This window comes from Neofelis nebulosa, chromosome 13 (assembly GCF_028018385.1).
Source record: "Neofelis nebulosa isolate mNeoNeb1 chromosome 13, mNeoNeb1.pri, whole genome shotgun sequence".
Lineage (NCBI taxonomy): Eukaryota > Metazoa > Chordata > Mammalia > Carnivora > Felidae > Neofelis > Neofelis nebulosa.
Window position 1 is genome coordinate 54,665,136 of NC_080794.1, and position 20,320 is coordinate 54,685,455.

The 20,320-nt window shown below is 39.6% G+C and overlaps 1 protein-coding gene across 5 annotated transcripts in view; it reads right to left on the minus strand.

Moving 5' to 3' along the window:
* Positions 1–3,733: 3,733 nt before the first annotated feature.
* Positions 3,734–20,320, minus strand: part of BMS1 (BMS1 ribosome biogenesis factor) — a 58,591-nt gene continuing 42,004 nt past the window's right edge. For 4 of the 5 annotated variants that reach the window (XM_058697117.1, XM_058697118.1, XM_058697116.1 and 1 more), the window contains exons 14-23: positions 14,599–14,672; positions 13,320–13,493; positions 10,335–10,523; positions 10,060–10,240; positions 9,792–9,850; positions 8,894–9,016; positions 7,815–7,962; positions 7,304–7,479; positions 5,086–5,247; positions 3,734–4,563 (exon numbers count right to left, since the gene is read on the minus strand). In XM_058697117.1, the coding sequence (XP_058553100.1) occupies positions 4,333–4,563; positions 5,086–5,247; positions 7,304–7,479; positions 7,815–7,962; positions 8,894–9,016; positions 9,792–9,850; positions 10,060–10,240; positions 10,335–10,523; positions 13,320–13,493; positions 14,599–14,672 (1,517 nt within the window). In that variant the 3' untranslated portion in view covers positions 3,734–4,332. The remainder of the gene's footprint in view (positions 4,564–5,085; positions 5,248–7,303; positions 7,480–7,814; positions 7,963–8,893; positions 9,017–9,791; positions 9,851–10,059; positions 10,241–10,334; positions 10,524–13,319; positions 13,494–14,598; positions 14,673–20,320) is intronic. The other variant, XM_058697121.1, reaches the window with a different exon arrangement.

Genomic DNA, 20,320 nt, shown 5'->3' on the forward strand with positions numbered 1-20,320 from the left:
ATGGATAACAAAGATGTGGTATATATATACAATGGAATATTACTTGGCAATCAAAAAGAATGAAATCTTGCCATTTGCAACTACATGGATAGAACTGGAGGGTATTATGCTAAGTGAAATTTGTCAATTGAAGAAAGACAATTATCACATGGTTTCACTCAAATGAGGACTTTAAGATACAAAACAGATGAACATAAGGGAAGAGAAGAAAAATAATATAAAAACAGGGAGGGGGACAAAACAGAAGAGACTCATAAATATAGGGAACAAACAACAGGTTGCTGGAGGGGTTGTGGGAGGGGGATGGGCTAAATGGCTAAGGGGCATTAAGGAATCTACTGCTGAAATCATTGTTGCACCATGTGCTAACTTAGATGTAAATTATAAAAAATAAATAATTAGATTTAAAAAAAAATCCAGGGGTGCCTGGGTGGCTCAGTCAGTTGAGCATCCAACTTTGGCTCAGGTCCTGATCTCACGGTTCATGAGTTCAAGCCCCACATCAGGCTCACTGCTGCCAGTGCAGAGCCCGCTTTGGATCCTCTGTCCCCTTCTTTCTGCCCTTCCCTGGCTCACATGCTCTAAAAATAAATTAAAACATTAAGAAAAAAACACATCCAAATAAAAAGCAGGCAAAGGCTTGAACCTAAAGTTCACTAAAGAGGTCACTGTATATGAAAGGCAAGTAAGAGATCCTCTTTCTCCACAGTACCCAGTAGCATGGCTAATGTAAAAAGCACTGGCAATACCAAGTGATGATGAACAGGCAGAGTGCTAAAACTCTCTTTAATTGCTGGTGTGAATGCAAAAATGGAACAGCCACTCTGGAAGAGTCTGACAGCTACATTAGAGCATATGACGTACTACAAGGTATTTACGCTGCAGTAATGAAATCTTATGTTCACACAAAAACCTCCACACAAATGTTTATAGCAGCTATATTCATAATTGTAAAAAAAAAATGCGAAAAACCACACCGTCCTTCCATTGGTGAATGGATGACCAGCTGTGGTCCATCTGTACAGTTGGATACTATTCAATAATCAAAAGGACAGCATCAACAATACACAGAAGAATTGGGATGAATTTCAAAGGCACGATGCTCAGCAAAAGTAACCAATTATAAGAGATTACATAACTCATGCTTCTACTTACACGACATTCTCAAAACAGAGCTATGGTGTGGAAATATATGTCAGTAGGTAGCAGGGCGGGGTGGAGGACAGTTGGGAGGGCTACATTGCATGAGTTAGTGCTTGGGAGAGAGGACTGATTGGGATCTTAGTTGTGGTACTGGTGACATGAATCTATATACATGCTAAAATACAGAGACCTACACACCTCTTTAAAATGGGACCAGACAGGAAATCTAACTTTGAAAATCTGTTCTGTAGCAGTCACTTCGAATGTAACCTCATTAAATCCTCACAGACCGCACGATTGGTTTATTATCTCTATCTTGCGGACAAGGAACCTGAAACTCAGAGATACTCATGAACTTGTGCAGAGTCACATCACAGTGAGTGGTGTGGACACTGGAGTCCACTACCCAGACCCTTCCTCCACCTCAGCCCCTGGGATGGTCAAGTCTGCCCACAGAAAAGACAGGCTGTCCTATTTGTTGATGTCACGTACATGTCTGGCTTCTATGCCCAGCTGCGCTTGGCTGGACCTGCTCAGCTCTAGTCACGTGAACTGCAGCAGGATCCCTTGGGCTTCTTGGGCTGCTCTGCATATGTGGGTTGGACTTGGTGATTTTGAGGCATGTGATAATATTGACCTAATGGGAAGAATGCTGGACTAAGACCCACCTATGTTCAATTTTGACTCCTCCCTAGGTAACTCCATCCACTTCCAGGAAGGTGTTGCTGTCTCTTAGCAATGCATTTTAAGCCCAGATAGGATGTCAACCTGAGCTTCAGACAGTATTCCGAACTACCTCTTCAGACATATCTATATGGCTGTCCCACAGGTACCATTTCCTAAAACCAAGTTCCTCACTACCCAGCAGCCCAGACAGCAAAATCCTCAGTGTAAGCCAGACACCTAGGAATCAGGGGGGTCTCCTGAAAACCCCTTGCTTCCCCACAGCTCTCAGATCCAACATACTTCCCAGGTTACATCTAAAGCTCTAGCATCTATCACTTCTCCATCTCTGTACCACCTTCCTGCCTCAGCCTACTTCCAAGACTTATCCCTGGATTCCCTCCAAATTAGTCCCTACCCAGCAGTAATGGGAATTTTTCAAAAATACAAATCTGACCATATTGTCCCAACTAAGTATCCTCCAAGGGCTTTCCAGTATCTTGGGATAAAGATAGTATCTTAATGCAGCTTCGTTGCCTGTCTCTCCATTTCCTTCTCTATCTTCCCCTGCAGCTTCCTGCAACCCTGTGTCCATCCTGGCTTCAAACACAGCGGCTTGCAGGTATCGAGCTGCGTTGTGCCCAAGGCCTTTGGACGTGCATTTCTATTGGCTGACACGCTCTTCCCCTTCCCAGTCCTACCTTTTGCCAAGTTAACCTGCTTCCTTTAAGGAAGCCTTTCCTGACGTTCTACACTATAGAGCCACACTGTCCTCAACGTAGCCATTGGCCATGCAGTCCATCAAGCAACTGAAATGCATGACTGCTGCTGAGAACTGGACATTTTGTTTTAATTTTAATTAATTTCAACTTAAAAACCAGTACCAAGTTCAGTCATATTTAAAACAACGAGGGGGTATGAATCTTGTTTTTTAAACTATAAACTTAATGAAATCTAAATACAGGTCAAGTATTTCCACAAAATTTAGCATCTGAATTGAGAGGCACTGTAAAAGTAACGTGCATACGAAATTTCAAAGACTCCACAAAAATAGAAATGTCAAATATCTCATTATATAAAAACACAGGCTGTATGTTATAATGATAACATGTTAGATATAATGGCTTAAAAATAAGAATACTAAAGTTCATTTCACCTGTTTCCTTTTCCCTTGCATTAGTCAACGTGGTAGCATCATATTTCTATCAGATTCAGAGGGCATCATCCAGAGCAGGCATGGATGGCCCTCCAGGCTGGGGTTCTCACTGCCTACCCTCAGTGGAGGGCAGAAGGTCTCGTGGGCTGGGATGGGTATCCTTGATTTGAGCCAGCCTTGTGTACCAGGCCAGTCTTCAGTTCTCTCTTCTGTCAGAAGCCCACCGAAAGGAAAAGAAATTTAAGATGATGGTAAAATAGCTCCACCTAGGTAACAAGTTCCCTACCAGGATATCATTACACGGTTACCTTTGCCAGAAATTAGTTTGTAAGGCACATTATCACATTTAAGTGCTCCCACCTGAGACTGGCAAGCCACCTTGGGTCTCGGGCAGGTAAAGTGTGCTCCACAAGGCAAAGGGAGGAGGCAGAAAGCTCGGCGGCAGCCCCCCTTCTGTCCCCCTATATGCTTTGCTGCCAGGCCACAGCGTATTGGCAGTTATGGAAAAATCGAAGCACATTTAGTGATAGAGCAGGAATTTAATTAATTCATCCCTGCACTTATTGTACTGGCACCAGTAGCATTCGGTTCTGGATACACCATAGTGAGCAGCACAGGTGGTCACCTCAGAAGGGAGTAGTTTAGGGCTTGGATCTCCAGATCCTTATTACACTCTTAAAAATGACTGAAGGACTTCAAAGAGTTTTTCTTCAAGTGGGTTGTATCTATCAATTTTTACCATGTAAGAAATAAAAGCTGAGAAAATTTTAAAATATTTTTTTTTATTAATTTGTTTTAACAGATCAAAACTAGCCCCATATATGGTGACATAAATTAATAGAAGCAGCTGGATTCTTCTATGTGCAGTCAGGTCAGCCTGTTGCGCTATTACCCATCACATGGCCTCTGGGAAATAGCTGTGCACTGAACCATACACTCCTTTCTAACATTTGAAAGCTGAGTTTTCAAGTTAATATTTTTCCCCTTTGGAGGACGCATCATGAGGATGGCAGAATCAGCAATTTATCCACAATCATCAAGCATTCATCCCTGATGAAAACTATTAAGCCAAAATTAAGTATTTTAGTAATATTTTTGCAGCACAAAAAATGAAAACTAAGGTAAGAGGAATGTGAAGGAATCTACAAAACCATAAATAATATTGCTTTAAATCTTGACACAACCTAGGCTCTGAGAATGAATGGGCGTCCTATCAGCTGAGTCTCCATTTCTCTTCTCAAAGGCACAGTCTGGGCAACATATCCAACAAAGGGGTCTTCCTTGGGCTCCAGTGCCCTGCTGTCATTTACAGGTACTGTAGTATTTGAAACCATCCACCTCTGCAGATGCGAAGACTATCTGTTTAAAGCTCATTTTGATGGCTCCCCAGACCCCTTCAGGCTGGACTTCTGATTTCTCCTTTCTTTCTGACCCTGAATTCGGAAAAGCTTCTTCCTGAGGTCCTTCTGTCGCTTCAGTTTCTCTTCTTCCTCCTTCTGCTTCACCTTGAAGTGTTCTTTATTGTGCAAATGCCGCTGTTCCTTGGCCTTCTTCATCTTCTGACTGTGCACCGTACTTAGAGCATCCAGCAGTGCAAGGATCTGACAAGGACAAAACCCATGAGCATCAGAATACTCTTACAGCATGCTTTCCTTCTAAGTTTCCAGGGGCCTAAACACCTCAGCTGATGTATCAAAACTAGAAGCAATCCATGATCCAAATGAACATTAACCTAGGAAAAATTTACCCTGAACTAGGACATCATAATTTGCATGGAAGCAGAAATAGGAGCGTATCTAGAGCAAAATACTTAAATAACGGCTTTCACCACAAAACCACCTTTGTTAATCACTCTGGATACTATGGACAACTACGATACAGTGACTTGTCAGCTGGATGCTTCCATTACTCCCCATTAAAATGTTTAAGACACAGCACGACTAAACAAAAGGGAAATGGACTCTGGCCTCTCCTCTAAATTTTGGTGCTAGTGCCTTGAATAAGTCTGGCCCTTACCCTTTCCCAATGAAAAATGAGAATGCAGTAGAAGCACCACATGTGCTACTTGAAAGTGCTATTTTCACATCTAAATGCAAGATGCAGGAAGCCATTATCGACAGTACCTTCCTTTCATGAGGTTCCCGTATGACGGCTGGTCTCCGCCTGTCCTTCGGTATCTTGCCTGCCTTTGCTTGGGTCTTGGGCTTGTTCTTAAATGGCAGGGCCTTCTGCAAGGCTTTTGGAATGTGCAGTGAATTAAAATGTTTCTTTTGCCTCATGATTGGCTGAAAAGAAAAATAAAGACAGTGATGTATTTGAATGATGCTCTATATGCATTTAAAACTTGCCTAAAATCTTCTCAGTGAATTGACTTTTCCATATGATCAGTAACACCAGAGTCTGCTGATCATCAGAAATGAGGATTCAATTGTCTATCAAATATGGGTTGCCTCAATGGATGTATACTTCTCTGTTGCAAAACAGAGAAATACATAGAATATATTTATAGTTCTTCCAAAAAAACAACTGTGTCCATGTCTATGGTATGAACTATGGGGATCTCAACAGAGCAGATCAACAGATCCAAAGTTTCTTTTAATGGAAAACCCACGCCTTATTTTGGGGGCACTGAGGTAGTTTCTTGTATCTGAAGAAGAATAATCTAGCTGTTCATCTTCACAGTCAACCTCTGTGAATTTAAGGTCATAGTTCTTCCTCCAATCAGCAGCAGCTGAAGTGTCCTCATCCCTGACTGCCATTAAAAAGTTTATCTTTATTCTGTTTCTAATGGAAAGCCAGCTGAGAAAAAGGAGATTAAAATGACAGATAAAGGCCAAACACCCTCTGCATTCAATTTTTACAGGAGTCTAATTTCACTGCTTAAATTGAGATGATCAAAATTCTTAGCTGCCTCAAAAATACTAGTAAGTTGAAAGTCTTGCCCTAGGTCTTTACCAAGGCCAACATCAACTATATAGAGAATATTTCTGCCATGTCTTTAAATTTACTATGAAAGACATCATCCATGATAATATTCAATATTCCTCTATTTAGGAACCTAAAATGCTTGGAATGAAGGAACTTGGAGAAGTCACATTCTGAAAAAAAGACTAAGCATCATAAGCCAGACAACAGGTACCACATCCTGTAATACATTTTAACAGAAATTCACATAACATAATTCAAAACTGTATTATTAACTATTTCATTAAAAAAGTAATGACTGGGAAACTTCTGTTTCTGGCAGAATGGCAGACTGATATCCTGAACTACCCTCTTATTACAAAACAATTAAATACCCAGCATTAAAATAAATCTTTTCAAATGCATTAACGTGTGAAGAACATAATAAAAGTTCTCCAAGACCAAAATCCAAATGAAATGGGATTTTGACAGGCACTGAGAACTTAAAATAAAAAAAAAATAGTGATGACGCCAACTACTGGCAACTATTGGTGGTGGGAATCTAACCTGGTATGGCTCCAGAATACTACAAGCATCATCCAGTGAAGCTGAACACATGCATACCCTATACCTGGCAATCCTAACCTGCGGGGTCTATGTAAAAGAAATGTGTGCATATGTATATCAAACAAGTCACACGTAAGTATTCAGGGTAGCATTTATAATGGCCAAAAACTGGAAATAATGTCCATCAATGGATAAAACTGACATTGTCACATAATACAATTCTACTTGACAGTAACAAATGAATGCCTGCTATACAAAGAACACGAATGAGTCTCATAAAACCGAATGAAAGAAAACAGGCAAAATAGTTTATGCTGTATTTTATAAAACTCAAAAAACAGGCAGAAATAATTTACCTGTCAGGAGTCAAGATAGTGGCTATCTTTGAGGTGGAGATGGGGTATTGACTAGCAGTCATAAGGGAGGCTTTTGTTGTGCTGGTAATTCTATTGCTTGATCCAGGTGACAGCAATTTTGGGTGTGTTAAAATTCATGAGCTGTATGCTTATGATCTGTGTAGTTTTCTGTATGCATGTTAACACTTCACTACAAAGTTTATTAAAACTTTAAAAAAAAACCCACCCACATTGCTTCAATAACAATTAGCACATTAGTGTGTTTAAAAGTAATACATATATATGGCAGGAAAAAAACAGTTCAAAAGAGTATACAGTGAAAAGTCTGTCTCCTTTCCAACCCATGAAAACTATTACCACTTTCCTGCATTCTTGCCAAAATACTCTATGAATATACAACATGTTCATTCAAATTTAACATTAGATTTCCTACTTGAAAATTCAAAACATTCAAAAACATTATGTACAAAGCATCTAGATGACCCCCATCTACAGAGCACATGTGTGACCATACCTTATACAAAGAATCCTTGTTGGGCTTTAGTCGGACACCATGGGCAAGCCGGAGTTGACCGGTGGTCCGCATTCCTGACCATGTGTCTTTCTCACCAACTGGTTTTAACAAAGAAGTCACTGGGTTATAGAAGGCTGGAATGGAGACGGGATACCAAGTCCTCATGAAGACAATATCTGGAAAGAGAGGTAATTTACTGTAACATTTTCAAAAGAAAATTCATAACGATCCTGTCAAACAAATGAACATTCACTCCAAACTTCTCTAGTTAGTTGCATGGTATTTGAAGAGAGACTTCACCAAGTAAAATTTTAAATATCACAAAACTCTTACTGGGTCTGAATCACATGGCTCCACACACAGCATGACTTAGCCTAAGATGCTCCAACTGGGGACAGCTGGAGCTGATTCCAATTTCCTAAAACCTAAACTACAGCCTTGAATCCACACTGGCTAGAAATCAACAGTGAACGGTAACATGCTGTTATGATTACACCACGATTATATTTACCACTCATCAACAACTTATCCTCAAAGCTGGCCCGGAAAGCTCCTTCTGGAGCCCGAAGTGCTTTCTTGATCTGTCCCCTTATGCCACTGACAGTTCGAATCACAGCACCTTCAAATTTGGCCACTTCCAAAGCAGAATTAAACATTCCCTACAGGTATAAGAAAAAAAAAGCCCACATAACACAAAATCAGATACGTTACTTCCCAGTTTATAAATAAATCCTTGGTTAAAAAAACAACTCATTTAATGGTGATAAAATAATCAAAATGTATTTTCCCCACTACGAGTGAACTACTACGTCAAAAGGAATACAACTCTATTTCATTTTCCCCAAAATAATATTAAGATTCTACTGTAGGTTCATTAGCATGCTCATCACTGATACCTCTGTAGAAGAAAAGATCAAAAAGATATGTACTAGACTGAACAGCCCTAGATAGCCTCTGCTGTCATCTCACAGGGCTGGACTGCAGCTCATGTCCTATGACTTAGGTGCACGTGCTCAGGAAATAATGAGTGTTGGATAAATGCTGGTGATATTATTACTTTATAGAAAGAATATTTTATGATCTTAACACTGTATTTTTAATGGAAACACCCTACTAATAAAATTTTCAATAAATGCCACTCAAACCACCCTCCCACGTTACACTGCAGAACAGAGCGTCCATTTCTCTGTACCCCTGGCCAACAAGTATTTTACAAAATACTTGGTCTATTTTTCTACTGAGCTATTTAACAAACCTATGATTTTCCCCTTTTCTTAACACAAAACAAAAGGACAGGAAACAAAACCCAGTGAATGAGATTATATATTTTCACTATTAGCTCTGTCACAGTCTCACATGGAATAAGGAATAGCCTCAATTTGTAACTATCTCTGTTAACTTGATCTTAAACTTTTCTGAGCATACTTAAGTAACACAGAAACCAATATAAAGAAGTAAACCAATATCAAAGACCAAGTTTATAAAAGATTTCAATACTCTTTTGAATGCATCAGACTGTATCTTAGAAGTATTTCATTCCTTCTTTCACAAAATATACATTCATAAACGTGAATATACAGATATACGGACCTTAATGAATGATGTATTCTTGAAAATTTTATATGGAAAACCAGTTAGCTTTAATTTCTTCACAATTTTTATGGATTTATCCAGATCAAGGACAACTCCTGTGGCAGCTATCCGGAAATCAGGCTGGGAAGAACCCCCAAAATTTGAATACAGGAGTAACATCAAGGAGAAAAACTACAATTCTATGATGCAATAAATTACCATAGTGCATTTCACTTACAATCAACTAAGAACAAGAAAGAATATGTGAACATGCAAAGCAATTATTTTAGAAAAAACAATGTGAAACGATAATACATGTAATAAGCCAAACTAATGATGTCGTCTTGAATATTCTCCAGAGGGTGATTTCATAATCACGTAATTTCACAACAATGACTGATTCAGAATGGAAAGCAATATGAAAATCTGGTTACAATGTTTAAGAAATTAAATTTTAGACCCCTAGGGCAGAGTCCATCTGCTCATTGTTCAATTTTTATGTCAAACTGGGCCGATAAAACCTGCTCTGATTGATCAAACAAAGACTGTGTGAACATACTCTGCTAAACAAGCAGTACCAAGGGGTAGTCTTATGTCTACCTGGTATCCGGTATATCCCTAGAGCCGAGTACAATGCTTAGTACATGGTGAGCACCACTTAAATATTTTTAGAAAAATAAGTCCAAAAAACGCATACAAATATAAAATGTTATCAGTACCATAATAATTCTTCTACCTCTCCCTTCTCCATTCCCACACCTTACTTAAAAAGACACAGGAAAACTAAAAGCAAAGAGAAGCTTACTATAAATACTAAAAACATGTCACTTGCAACTTAAAGTTTCATGTACATATTCCATATTTAAGATATATTCCTCAAACATAATCTGGAAAATAAAACATTCAAGATATTTACCATTATGCCACTAACAGACTGTACTGCCAAGAACCCAGTTCCCTGTGGAGTAATAGGACCTTAAAGAAAATAGAAAAAAAAAAAAAAAAAAAAAGAAATACAGTGAATCACAAATTTTGGATTCTATTTTAAATATGTACTCCAATCCAAAAACAAGAGAAAGAAAAATCTTATGAATTGAGATTTAATGGAGAAAAGCAAAACTATAATGATAACAAGTAAATGGTTTAAATCAATCTACAAGCAAGTTATTCTAGTAGCGTATTACCCCAAAAAGTTGCTCCACAATGCATGTGCTGTGGAGTGTACTTTAGAAGCCTCTGTCTCCCATTGTGGTCTTCGATGTAATAGAGTGGAATGGTCTGAAACCTCCTCCACCCCACAGAGAAAATGATTGGATCTCGGGACTTGAGGATTTTCTTATACCAACGATGTTTCTTCAGACGCATCTGAGGGGAGAAGAGATTTCAATTTCGATAAGATTATTGGTGGAAGTACATCCAAAGAACCCCAATTGTCAAGCATGCAGCAAAGGGTACATACCTGTACATATCCGACATTGCCTTCGCTATTGCCCAAACCACCCAAAATCATTGGGTAATGGGGGTCGAAGTTAAGCACAAATTCACAGGGGACATTTTCTATCTCAATTCGAACATACATCCCAGGTCGAAAACCCTCATATTGAACTCTAGCTTCATCATCTTGATCTTCAAATTCTGCTCGATTAAGCTATATATAAGGGGGGGGGGGGGGAAACAATAAAAAAAACACATAGCTGTTATCTTAATAAATGTAAGGTTAACATTTTTAAGACGAGCAATTTCTCAATAGAGGAACATGGACAGAATCATTTACGCTTTATCCTTATTAAAAATAACATGCACTCTTATCTTTACGGTTTGTTTTCTTCTTTGCTACTCCAAGCACAGCAAACGCAGACAACTCTGAAAGCAGCCCTTCATGCTGGTCAGCGAACACTCTTAACGTCTTTCTTTTCTTACTCTGCAAACAATTGTTTCACACTTTTCCTTTCTTTGAATATCCAGTATCTCCTCCCTCATTCTCACTCTCAGCTGCTGTTTCTTTTTTTTTTTTTTTTTTTTTAATTTTTTTTCAACGTTTTTTATTTATTTTTTTGGGACAGAGAGAGACAGAGCATGAACAGGGGAGGGGCAGAGAGAGAGGGAGACACAGAATCGGAAACAGGCTCCAGGCTCCGAGCCATCAGCCCAGAGCCTGACGCGGGGCTCGAACTCACAGACCGCGAGATCGTGACCTGGCTGAAGTCGGACGCTTAACCGACTGCGCCACCCAGGCGCCCCTCAGCTGCTGTTTCTTAATTCACTCAGGATCTAAGTAGTCTAAAAGAACTTCCACAGTCAACTCCTCTACCAGGGTTTACGCCCCCATTCAGCCTTTTATTCTAGCTTGCTTGTTATCATTATATCTATAACTTATTATATTACTGCAATTAATTAAAATTAAAAATTTTAAATTCAGTCCCCCAGTCACAATAGTCACATTGCAAGTGATCAGTATCAACACGTGGCTCGTGGCTACAATGCAAGACAGCACAGATATACATTTCCATTATCACAGAAAGTTCTACTGGGCAGCCATTATAGCTTATTTATCCGTGCCTCTATTCAATGCCAAACTTCACTTGCAATACTAGCTATCATTCACTTTTATTCTAACAGGTCTTGCCTGTTATTTCTCCCATCTTAACACCTTCTTTTGACTCTTTCTCCAACTATTGCCCCATTTCTCTGCTTCTCTCTGAAGTAAAATGGCCCAGAATTCTTCTATAGTCATGGCCTCCAGCCTCTGCTCCCATTCTTTTGAATCCTCCCCAAACTGGTCTTTAATCCACACTCCATAACAATGCTTACCAAAATCATGTAAGGCCTCCACATTCCCAACCCAGTTGTCAATCCTGTCTTCATCACAGTTAACACATCAGCAGGATTTAAGATAATGTATCCCTCTTTCCACAGCGGTTTCCAGCATACCTCATGTTCTCTTAGATGTCTTCTATCTCCTGAGCGCTGCTCAATCCCACTGCTGCTTCTTCCTCTCCAGCTGGCCTCTTACAATGGAGAGCCACTGTCAGTCCCCGTCCTCTCTCCTGTCTCCATGCTCACTCCTCAGGTCATCCCATCCATTTTATGGCTTTAAGTAGCATCTAGATGCTGAGGGCTGTACATCTGAGTCCCTGGCCCCAACCTCTTTCCAGAGCTCCTCACCGACTACTTGATGCTCTACTTGTCTGGGACAGATCTCAAACCAAACAGCTCTAAACTTCACCTTCCTGGACAAACCTGCACCAACTAGAGGCTTTCCTACCTTACTGACAACTCGACTTCCAGTAAGTCATCCTTGTTTCCTCTCACACACCCCACACTCAATCTACCTTTAATCCACCTTTCAAAAGTATACCCAGAATTTGACTCTCTTTTTTCTCCATGCCACACACCGCCCCACCCCACAGTGTGAGTCACCTTAATCTTACTGAACTCTTGCCACAGCAATGCTTTCAAAGGTAAGCAGGTCACACATCTCTCTCCTCTGTTCAAAACCCCCATTGATCCCCATTTCACTCAGCATAAAAAATTCAAAGTCCTTTACAATGGCCTACAAGATTCTAGGTGATTTTAAGTAATAAATGAATTGAAGCAAAGACTTCAGAACTAGCTTTACATGTCTTAGTTACTTCTATCAAAGGTCAGTACAGACTTGGAACCTACACATTAATGGCTAACCAGGAGGTACTTGAATAGATGAAGGCCTAGGTTGGGCAAAGCCTGCTGACCACATTTTTACGAATCACATTATTTAACCTGTGTAAGATGTATTAGGGTATATTCTAGCTTAAAGGCATTCTTGGTACCCCCCACCCTTGTCAAAGCGCAATTCAAACACTCGCCATCACCTGCACACACATCTTTGCGTGTCCTTCAGAGTGAGTTCATCAGCTCAGTCTGTTTAGCATAGCAGGTAGGAGGGCCAGATTATCTCCTTTTCAGCATTCTACATGCTGCCTTTATCTCCACATCTGACCTGACACTTGAAATATCCTGTGAACTCTGCCCAAGGTGAGTATTTAGAAAAGCTTCCCTGGAGAGCACTGGTACATGCATAAGACTGGTATGTGCAAGAATCACCTGCCCATTCAAATTATTTAATTACGGTTCCAGGGAGCAGTAATCAGAATGCTACAGCAATGCTTGTATTTAAATAAATAAATCACTACACTGTGAGATCCTCAATAGTTGCAGCCTATCTTAGCCATTTTTGCTACCTCAATGCTTGGTACAAAATAGACACTAGTATCTTTCTGGTCCATTTCTGACTGAAGAAACTATCAGATGATCACATGAATAAACACTCATCTGCAGCTTGACCTAAGAGTCCAAACAGGAGGCACAGAAGCAGGTCAGGGAGTAGAGACCTAAACAAAATTACATATTCACAATACTGTACTACAGCCTTGAAATGAAGCTGATAAGAACCAAGTTTTCTTACCTGTGCTTGTTTCTGCATTTCTCCTTTAAGATCATCAAAATATGTGCTTTCTCCTTCATCATATTCTGCATCAAACATCTCCTTCAATTTTCTCTTTTTATCCAAATGCTTTTTCTTGGCACTTTCCTCTGCATTGGGGTCAATTTCTTCCTTAACTTCTTCTACATCTTCAATCTTAAATTTCCATAAGAGAAACAGTTGTAAAAGTTTGTGGAGATCTTTTCTTTAAACATTAAAGCAGATTTTTAAAGTTTTTTTTTTTTATGTTTATTTTATTTCTTTTGAGAGAGAGAGAGAGAGAGAGAGAGAGAGAGAGAACACAAGCAGGAGAGGCAGAGACTGAGGGAGAAAGTGGGTCCCAAGCAGGCTCCATAGTCAGCACATAGCCAGCACGAACCGTGAGATCATGACCTTGGCTGAAATCAAGAGTCAGATGCTTAACCAACTGAGCCCTTCAGGCGCCCCAGATTTTTAAAGTTCTATCTGAGCTGCAAAAATCTTGGTTGTGATCATCATGAAAACAAAACAAAAAAACAAAACAAAACAAAATACAGACTTTGGCTCTAAAAAACATGTACTGCTACAAGAGGCATTTAGGCATCTGCAGCACAATAAACTGTCACTCCTTAATCTGGCTGGAATGCCAAATATAAATAAAAATAACAAGTATTCCCACCCAGATGCTCCCCAGAAATTGTTCTAAAGAAATATTGGGGAGAATAGGGATTTAATTATTTTAAATGGTACTTAAATTTAAGAAGAAGAGAATGATGGCAAAAGGAACGGTAAAGAGAGAGACAGTGACTTGGGAGATAAACTTCTATGACTGAAGAATTATAATGATAACAAGAGGCAGCAGGTGTCACCCAAAAGATCAAGAATAACTAACAACTTTGATCTATTCACAACCTCCATATTTTTAGGAAGGAATCCATCCGCTCTGTAATCTACACAGATAGTAAGATGTGCATTTCTTTTTAATGATAATTTTTTTTAACGTTTATTTATTTTTGAGACAGAGCATGAACGGGGGAGGGGCAGAGAGAGAGGGAGACCCAGAATCGGAAGCAGGCTCCAGGCTCTGAGCCATCAGCCCAGAGCCCGATGCGGGGCTCGAACTCACGGACCGTGAGATCGTGACCTGAGCTGAAGTCAGATGCTTAACCGACTGAGCCACCCAGGCGCCCCAAGATATGTATTCTTAATATGGGCCTCTCTCAGAACATAATGACCACAGATCAAGGACCATAATTCACAGCCAGCCATGGCAAAGTCATACCTGAGTATCTGGGCCTGGTTTTCCCTTGTGTACATCCCCTGTTTCCAGGTCTTCAAAGTCACCATAGAGCTCTTCTGGGAAAAGAACATCCAAATAAATCCTCTGTGAATAGGGCCAGCATGTGACACTCTAGCATTACCACATGCACTGTGCACTCTGAAGCCCAAACCTCATTTTTACCCTTCTTATTGCTACACACCCCAGGAGAATCCTATACATACATAGCCTTCTTTTTCTTGTTAAATTATCAGTATTTCATTACCTGTTTAGATTTTTTTTTTAATGTTTATTTTTGACAGAGAGACAGAGCTTGAGTAGGGAAGGGCCAGAGAGAGACAGAGACACAGAATCTGAAGCAGGCTCCAGGCTCCAAGCTGTCAGCACAGAGCCTGATGCGGGGCTCAAACTCACAAACTGTGAGATCATGAACTGAGCTGAAGTCAGACACTTAACCGACTGAGCCACCCAGGCACCACTTTCATCACCTGTTTAGATGAAGCAAATGGACACCCGCATTTCCTTACTTTACTTCAATAGCTCACTTAACCAAGAGCGATCTTTCTAACACACGTGATAAACACTCTGTAGCAGAGACGCACACAGAGATGCGTGGATTACCCTGCAGGTGAGTCCCCAAGACCAACAGTAACCCAAAAGTGACATGAAAAAAACATGGCTTGATTAATAAATCCCACATGGGAAAAAGAGTCTGAAAGTAAGATCAACACAGCACAATGAGTGACATATCTAGGAAAAGTCTCAGATTACATAAAATACAGCCTTTAGAGTAAGACTGGTAGCTAAAACAGTGCCAAACCACATGAAAAGCTCATTAATTCATTCATCCTTTTGTTTTTGGAACTCTAAGTTTAGCTCTGGGTCCTATCCTTAAAAGAAAAAGATACTGAAACTCCTTCAGGAAGCAGTATTTAGATAAAACATTTTCATATAAAAAAGAGCCAAAGAACCAAAGAGCCAAGGAAGATACAATAGATGAGAAGATTCCATCTGTAATAAAAACAAAAAAAGGATAAAATACTTAGTAATGAGCCTAAAGAGAAATGTGCTGGAACTTTATTTTAAAAATTTAAAAAAGCGTTAATATGCTACCAAGGAACACATGGAATAACATTAGCTAACACTTTCAAGTGCTGTATATACCAGGCACTACTCTAAGTGTTTTACATGTCTTAACTACATTCTTCAACATGACCTAATTAAGTAGGTGTTATTAATGTTATCTACTAAACAAATATAGATTACCATATATTTGAAAAAGATGACTCAATATCAGGAAGCTGTCAATTCTCCCTTCACCAGTTATAATAAAAACCACCACCAAGAAAAAGACCACTTATGGAATGGGAGAAGATATTTGCAAATGACATAGCCAATAAAGGGTTAGTATCCAAAATATATAAAGAACTTATACAACTCAACACCCAAGAAAACAAATAATCCAATTAAACGTGGGCAGAAGACATGAATAGACATTTCTACAAAGAAGACAAACAGATGGCCAAAAGACACATGAAATGATGCTCAATATCACTTATCATCAGGGAAATGCAAATCAAAAACCACAATATCACCCTACAGCTGTCAGAATGGCTAAAATCAACAACACAAGAAACAAGTGTTGGTGAGGATGTGTAAAAAAAAAGGAACCTCTTGCACTGTTGGTGGGACTGCAAGCTAGAAAGACAACATGGAGGTTCCTCAAAAAATTTAAAATAGAACTACCATATGATCCAGTAACCATACTACTGGGTATTTACCCAAAGAATATGAAAATACTAATTCAAAAGGAATATGCATCCCTTTGTTTATTGTAGCATTATTTACAACAGCCAAGTTATGGAAGCAGCCCAAGTGCCTATCAATAGATGTATATAAAGAAGATGTGGTATAAATATACAACGGAATATTATTCAGCCATCAAAAAGAATGAAATATTGCCATATGTAACAACATGAATGAATCTAGAGAGCACAATGCTAAGTGAAACAAGTCAGAGAAAGGCAAATACCATATGATTTCACTCATGTGTGAAATTTAGGAAACAAAACAAATGAATAAAGGGGGAAAAAGAGACAAACCAAAAGCCAGAGTCTTAACTAGAGAGAACAAATAGATGGTTACCAGAGGGGAGGTGAGTGGGAGGTAAGTGAAAAGGGTGAAGGAGATTAAGTGCATACTTACCATGGTGACCACTGAATAATATACAGAATTGTTGAATCACTACATTGTACACCCGAAACTAATATAACACTGTATGTTAACCATACTGGAATTAAAATGCAAACAAAACAAAACACCACCAAGGATTTCTGGTCTGGAAAAGATAGTATAGACATTTTATTCTGTTCCTCCCAACTAAGTATAACCAACTCCAGAAATAACACAAGAACCTAAGGAAAACCAAAGTACTCTGAAAGGTAGAAAGAAACAGAGAGCTGGCGAGGGTCCCCAGGACCAGAGGAATGACGTAATGACCAGTAGCTCACTACACCCACAGAAAGGCAACTGAGAGCCACTGTTTCCCAACCTCCAAGCTAGCAACCGAAGGTAGACCAGATAGACTCATTTCCTACCCCAGACAAATTTGGATCTCAGCAACACTGGACAAACGAGGCAGCACTGGCAAAGAAGTGCTTTGAGAGCCCCACTGACAATAAGTGATAAGAAGTGTTCACCTTCCCTGAAGAGCTTGAATCTCCTTTCCTCCACACCAAGATATACTAGGTGGCCAAGGGCTATTGGCAAAGGGACATTCTGCCAGGCCTGAGACTCTCCTCCCTCATCTAAAAACAACGTGTGCCCAGGCAGGACCAGCAAAGATCCTCCTACAGCAAGCAAACTTGCCCCACAAGCCAAGACAACCTTCCCCTACCTAGCCAAACCAGGGGGCCCAGACTGAGGAAGCTCCTCTGTCCTCTCAAACAGCACCTGCAGAGAGGCCAATGGCATAAGATAAACTAAGCAGATCAAAATAGCACCACAAAGGCTCTAAAATTGAATTGTCATTAGAACCACCATCCACAAAGTACACCAGGACCTGCACACTAAACCCAAACAGGATGACTGCCTGCCAAAATAAAAAAATTACACAGGACCAAGTGTCTCCTAACGTAATAACTTAAATGTGCAGGACACAATAGAAAATCACTTTGTCATACCCAAAACTGGGAAAATTATAAGTATAATGTGAAAAGACAACTAACTGACTGACACCAACACTAAAATGAATCAGATGTTGAAACTATCTAAAATCTTACAGAAGCCGTTACAAAAATGCTTCCTCAAGCAACTACAAATCTTATGGCAACAACCCAAAAACTGAAAATCTCAGCAAAGAAACTGAAGAACCAAACAAATTATAGAACTGAAAAATGCAATGAAAGAAATTTAAAAGCTTGCTAGATGGGATCAATAGTAAGACTGGAGATGACAGAGGACAGAACCAGAGAACCTGAGGCTAGATCAACAGAATTCACCTAGTCTGAACAACATAGAGGGAAATAACCAAAAAACAAATGAATAGAGCCTCACGGACCTGTCGGACAGAAACAAAAGATCCACCACTTATGAGATCTCACAAGGATACTGGGGTTGAAAGAAATACTGATTGAAGCTTCTCAAATTTGGTAAAAGACATAAACTTACAGATTCAAGAAGCTGAGAAAATTTCAAACAGAGTAAATCCAATGACATCTATACCAAACTTCTGAAAACTGAAAGCAAAGATAAAATCTCGAGAGCAGCTAGAAAGAAATGACAGATTACCTGTAGAGGCACACCATCAAAGTGACAGTGCTTTTCTCCTCTGAAATCATGAAGGCCAGAGGAAGTGGTACAATATTTTTTATGTGCTGAAGAAAAGAACGCTTTGCTATGAATTCTACATCCAGTGAAACTACCCTTCTGAAATAAGGGGGAAAAGACATTCTCAGATGGAGAACTACAGGAATTTGTCACTAGCAGACCTCCCTTGAAAAATGGCTGAAGAAAGTTCTTAAACAGTAAGGAAATTATAAAAGGAGAAATCTGGGACCATCAGGAAAAAAAGAAAAAACAAACAACAGAAATAAAGATACATACAACAAACTAGCCTTCTTATGAGTTTTTAAAATCATATTCAATGATTGAAAAAAAATTATAACATTAATATTCAAGCCAATAATATTTAAATGTAGGAAAGATAAAGGGACCTAAATGGAAAAAAGGTTTCCATGTATTACCCAAAATGGTAAAATGTTGGCACTAGTAGGCTACTATATTACAATGACCAACCACTACAAAAACTATACAAAAAGATACTCTCAAAAACACTGAAAACATATCAAGATAGAGGGAAGAAAATGAAAACAGAAGAAAAACAGAAAAAAATAGAAAAACTAAAGCCAGAGTAAACAACAAAATCAGGGCACCTGGGTGGTATAGTCAGTTGAACGTCCGACTCTTGATTTTGGCTCAGGCCATGATCCCAGGGTTGTGGGATCCAGCCCTATATAGAGGCTCCACACTCACTGTGGAGCCTGCTTGAAATTCTCTCTTTCCCTCTGCCCCTCTCCCAGACTTGCATGCTCTCTCTCTCTCAAGAAAAAAAAATATCAGACTTAAGCAATTACATATCAGTAAGTACCTTAAATGTAAATGGCATAATGTACCAATCAAAATACAGACAAATACAGAGAGGACAGAAACACATAAAACTATTATATATGCTATTTACAAGAAATTCCTTTCAGATTTAACGACCCAAGTAAGCTGAAAATAATGAAGAAAGATATACCATGCAACTCATCTTTTAAAAAAAGCAAGAATGGTTATATTAATATGTCATAAAATAAACTTTGGAGCAAAGAAGAGGATCAGGGCCAAAGAAGGACTTAACTGAACTGTAAGACCTAAAATTTCATGTGCTGCCTTGACATCTTTGAGCCTCACAGGGTCTCAAAGACTTAGTTGTGAGCAGGCCTGCCAGCCATGTTCCTGCCCTACAAGAAAGGCTCCCCACCCTGTTAGTTCTTTTTCAGTTGGACCACCTGCACCCTACCTACTCCTCAACCTAATACATTTCACTTCACCTCTCTGCCAGCCCACGAATTTATTCAAACACATTAATTACATCATCTCAAGGGAATCAATCGTCATCCTATGCTCTTTAGGTGCAAAGCCTGCCTCCCAAAGCCCCCTGGTTGTTCAATCCCTGTGTGGCATGCAGTGTTCTCTTCCCTCAGGCTGTGAGCAATCTGTGACTGATAAACTGTTGTCAATCACATCTGTCCACTGTCAGGTGCTGTGTGTTTGGCCTTCTCCATAACCCTAGAGCGGGAATCTCTCCCTCACCAATGGGGTAAATAGGAGGTGAGCATAATACATAGCAATAAAAGGATCAATCTACCAGAAAGACATAATAATCCTAAATGTGTGCGCATCAAACGGAACCTCAAATATAAAAAGCAAAAATTGATAGAGCTGCAAGAGGTAGGTAAGTCCAGAATTATACTTGGAAATTTCAACATCCTCCTCTCAGCAACTGATAAAACTAGTCAGAAAATCACCAAAGATGGAGCACCTGGGTGGCTCAGTCAGTTAAGTGTCTGACTTTGGCTCAGGTCATGATCTTGTGATTTGAGACTTCGAGCCCCACATTGGGCTCTCTGCTGTCAGTGCAGAGCCCACTTCAGATCCTGTCTTCCTCTCTCTCTGGTCTTCC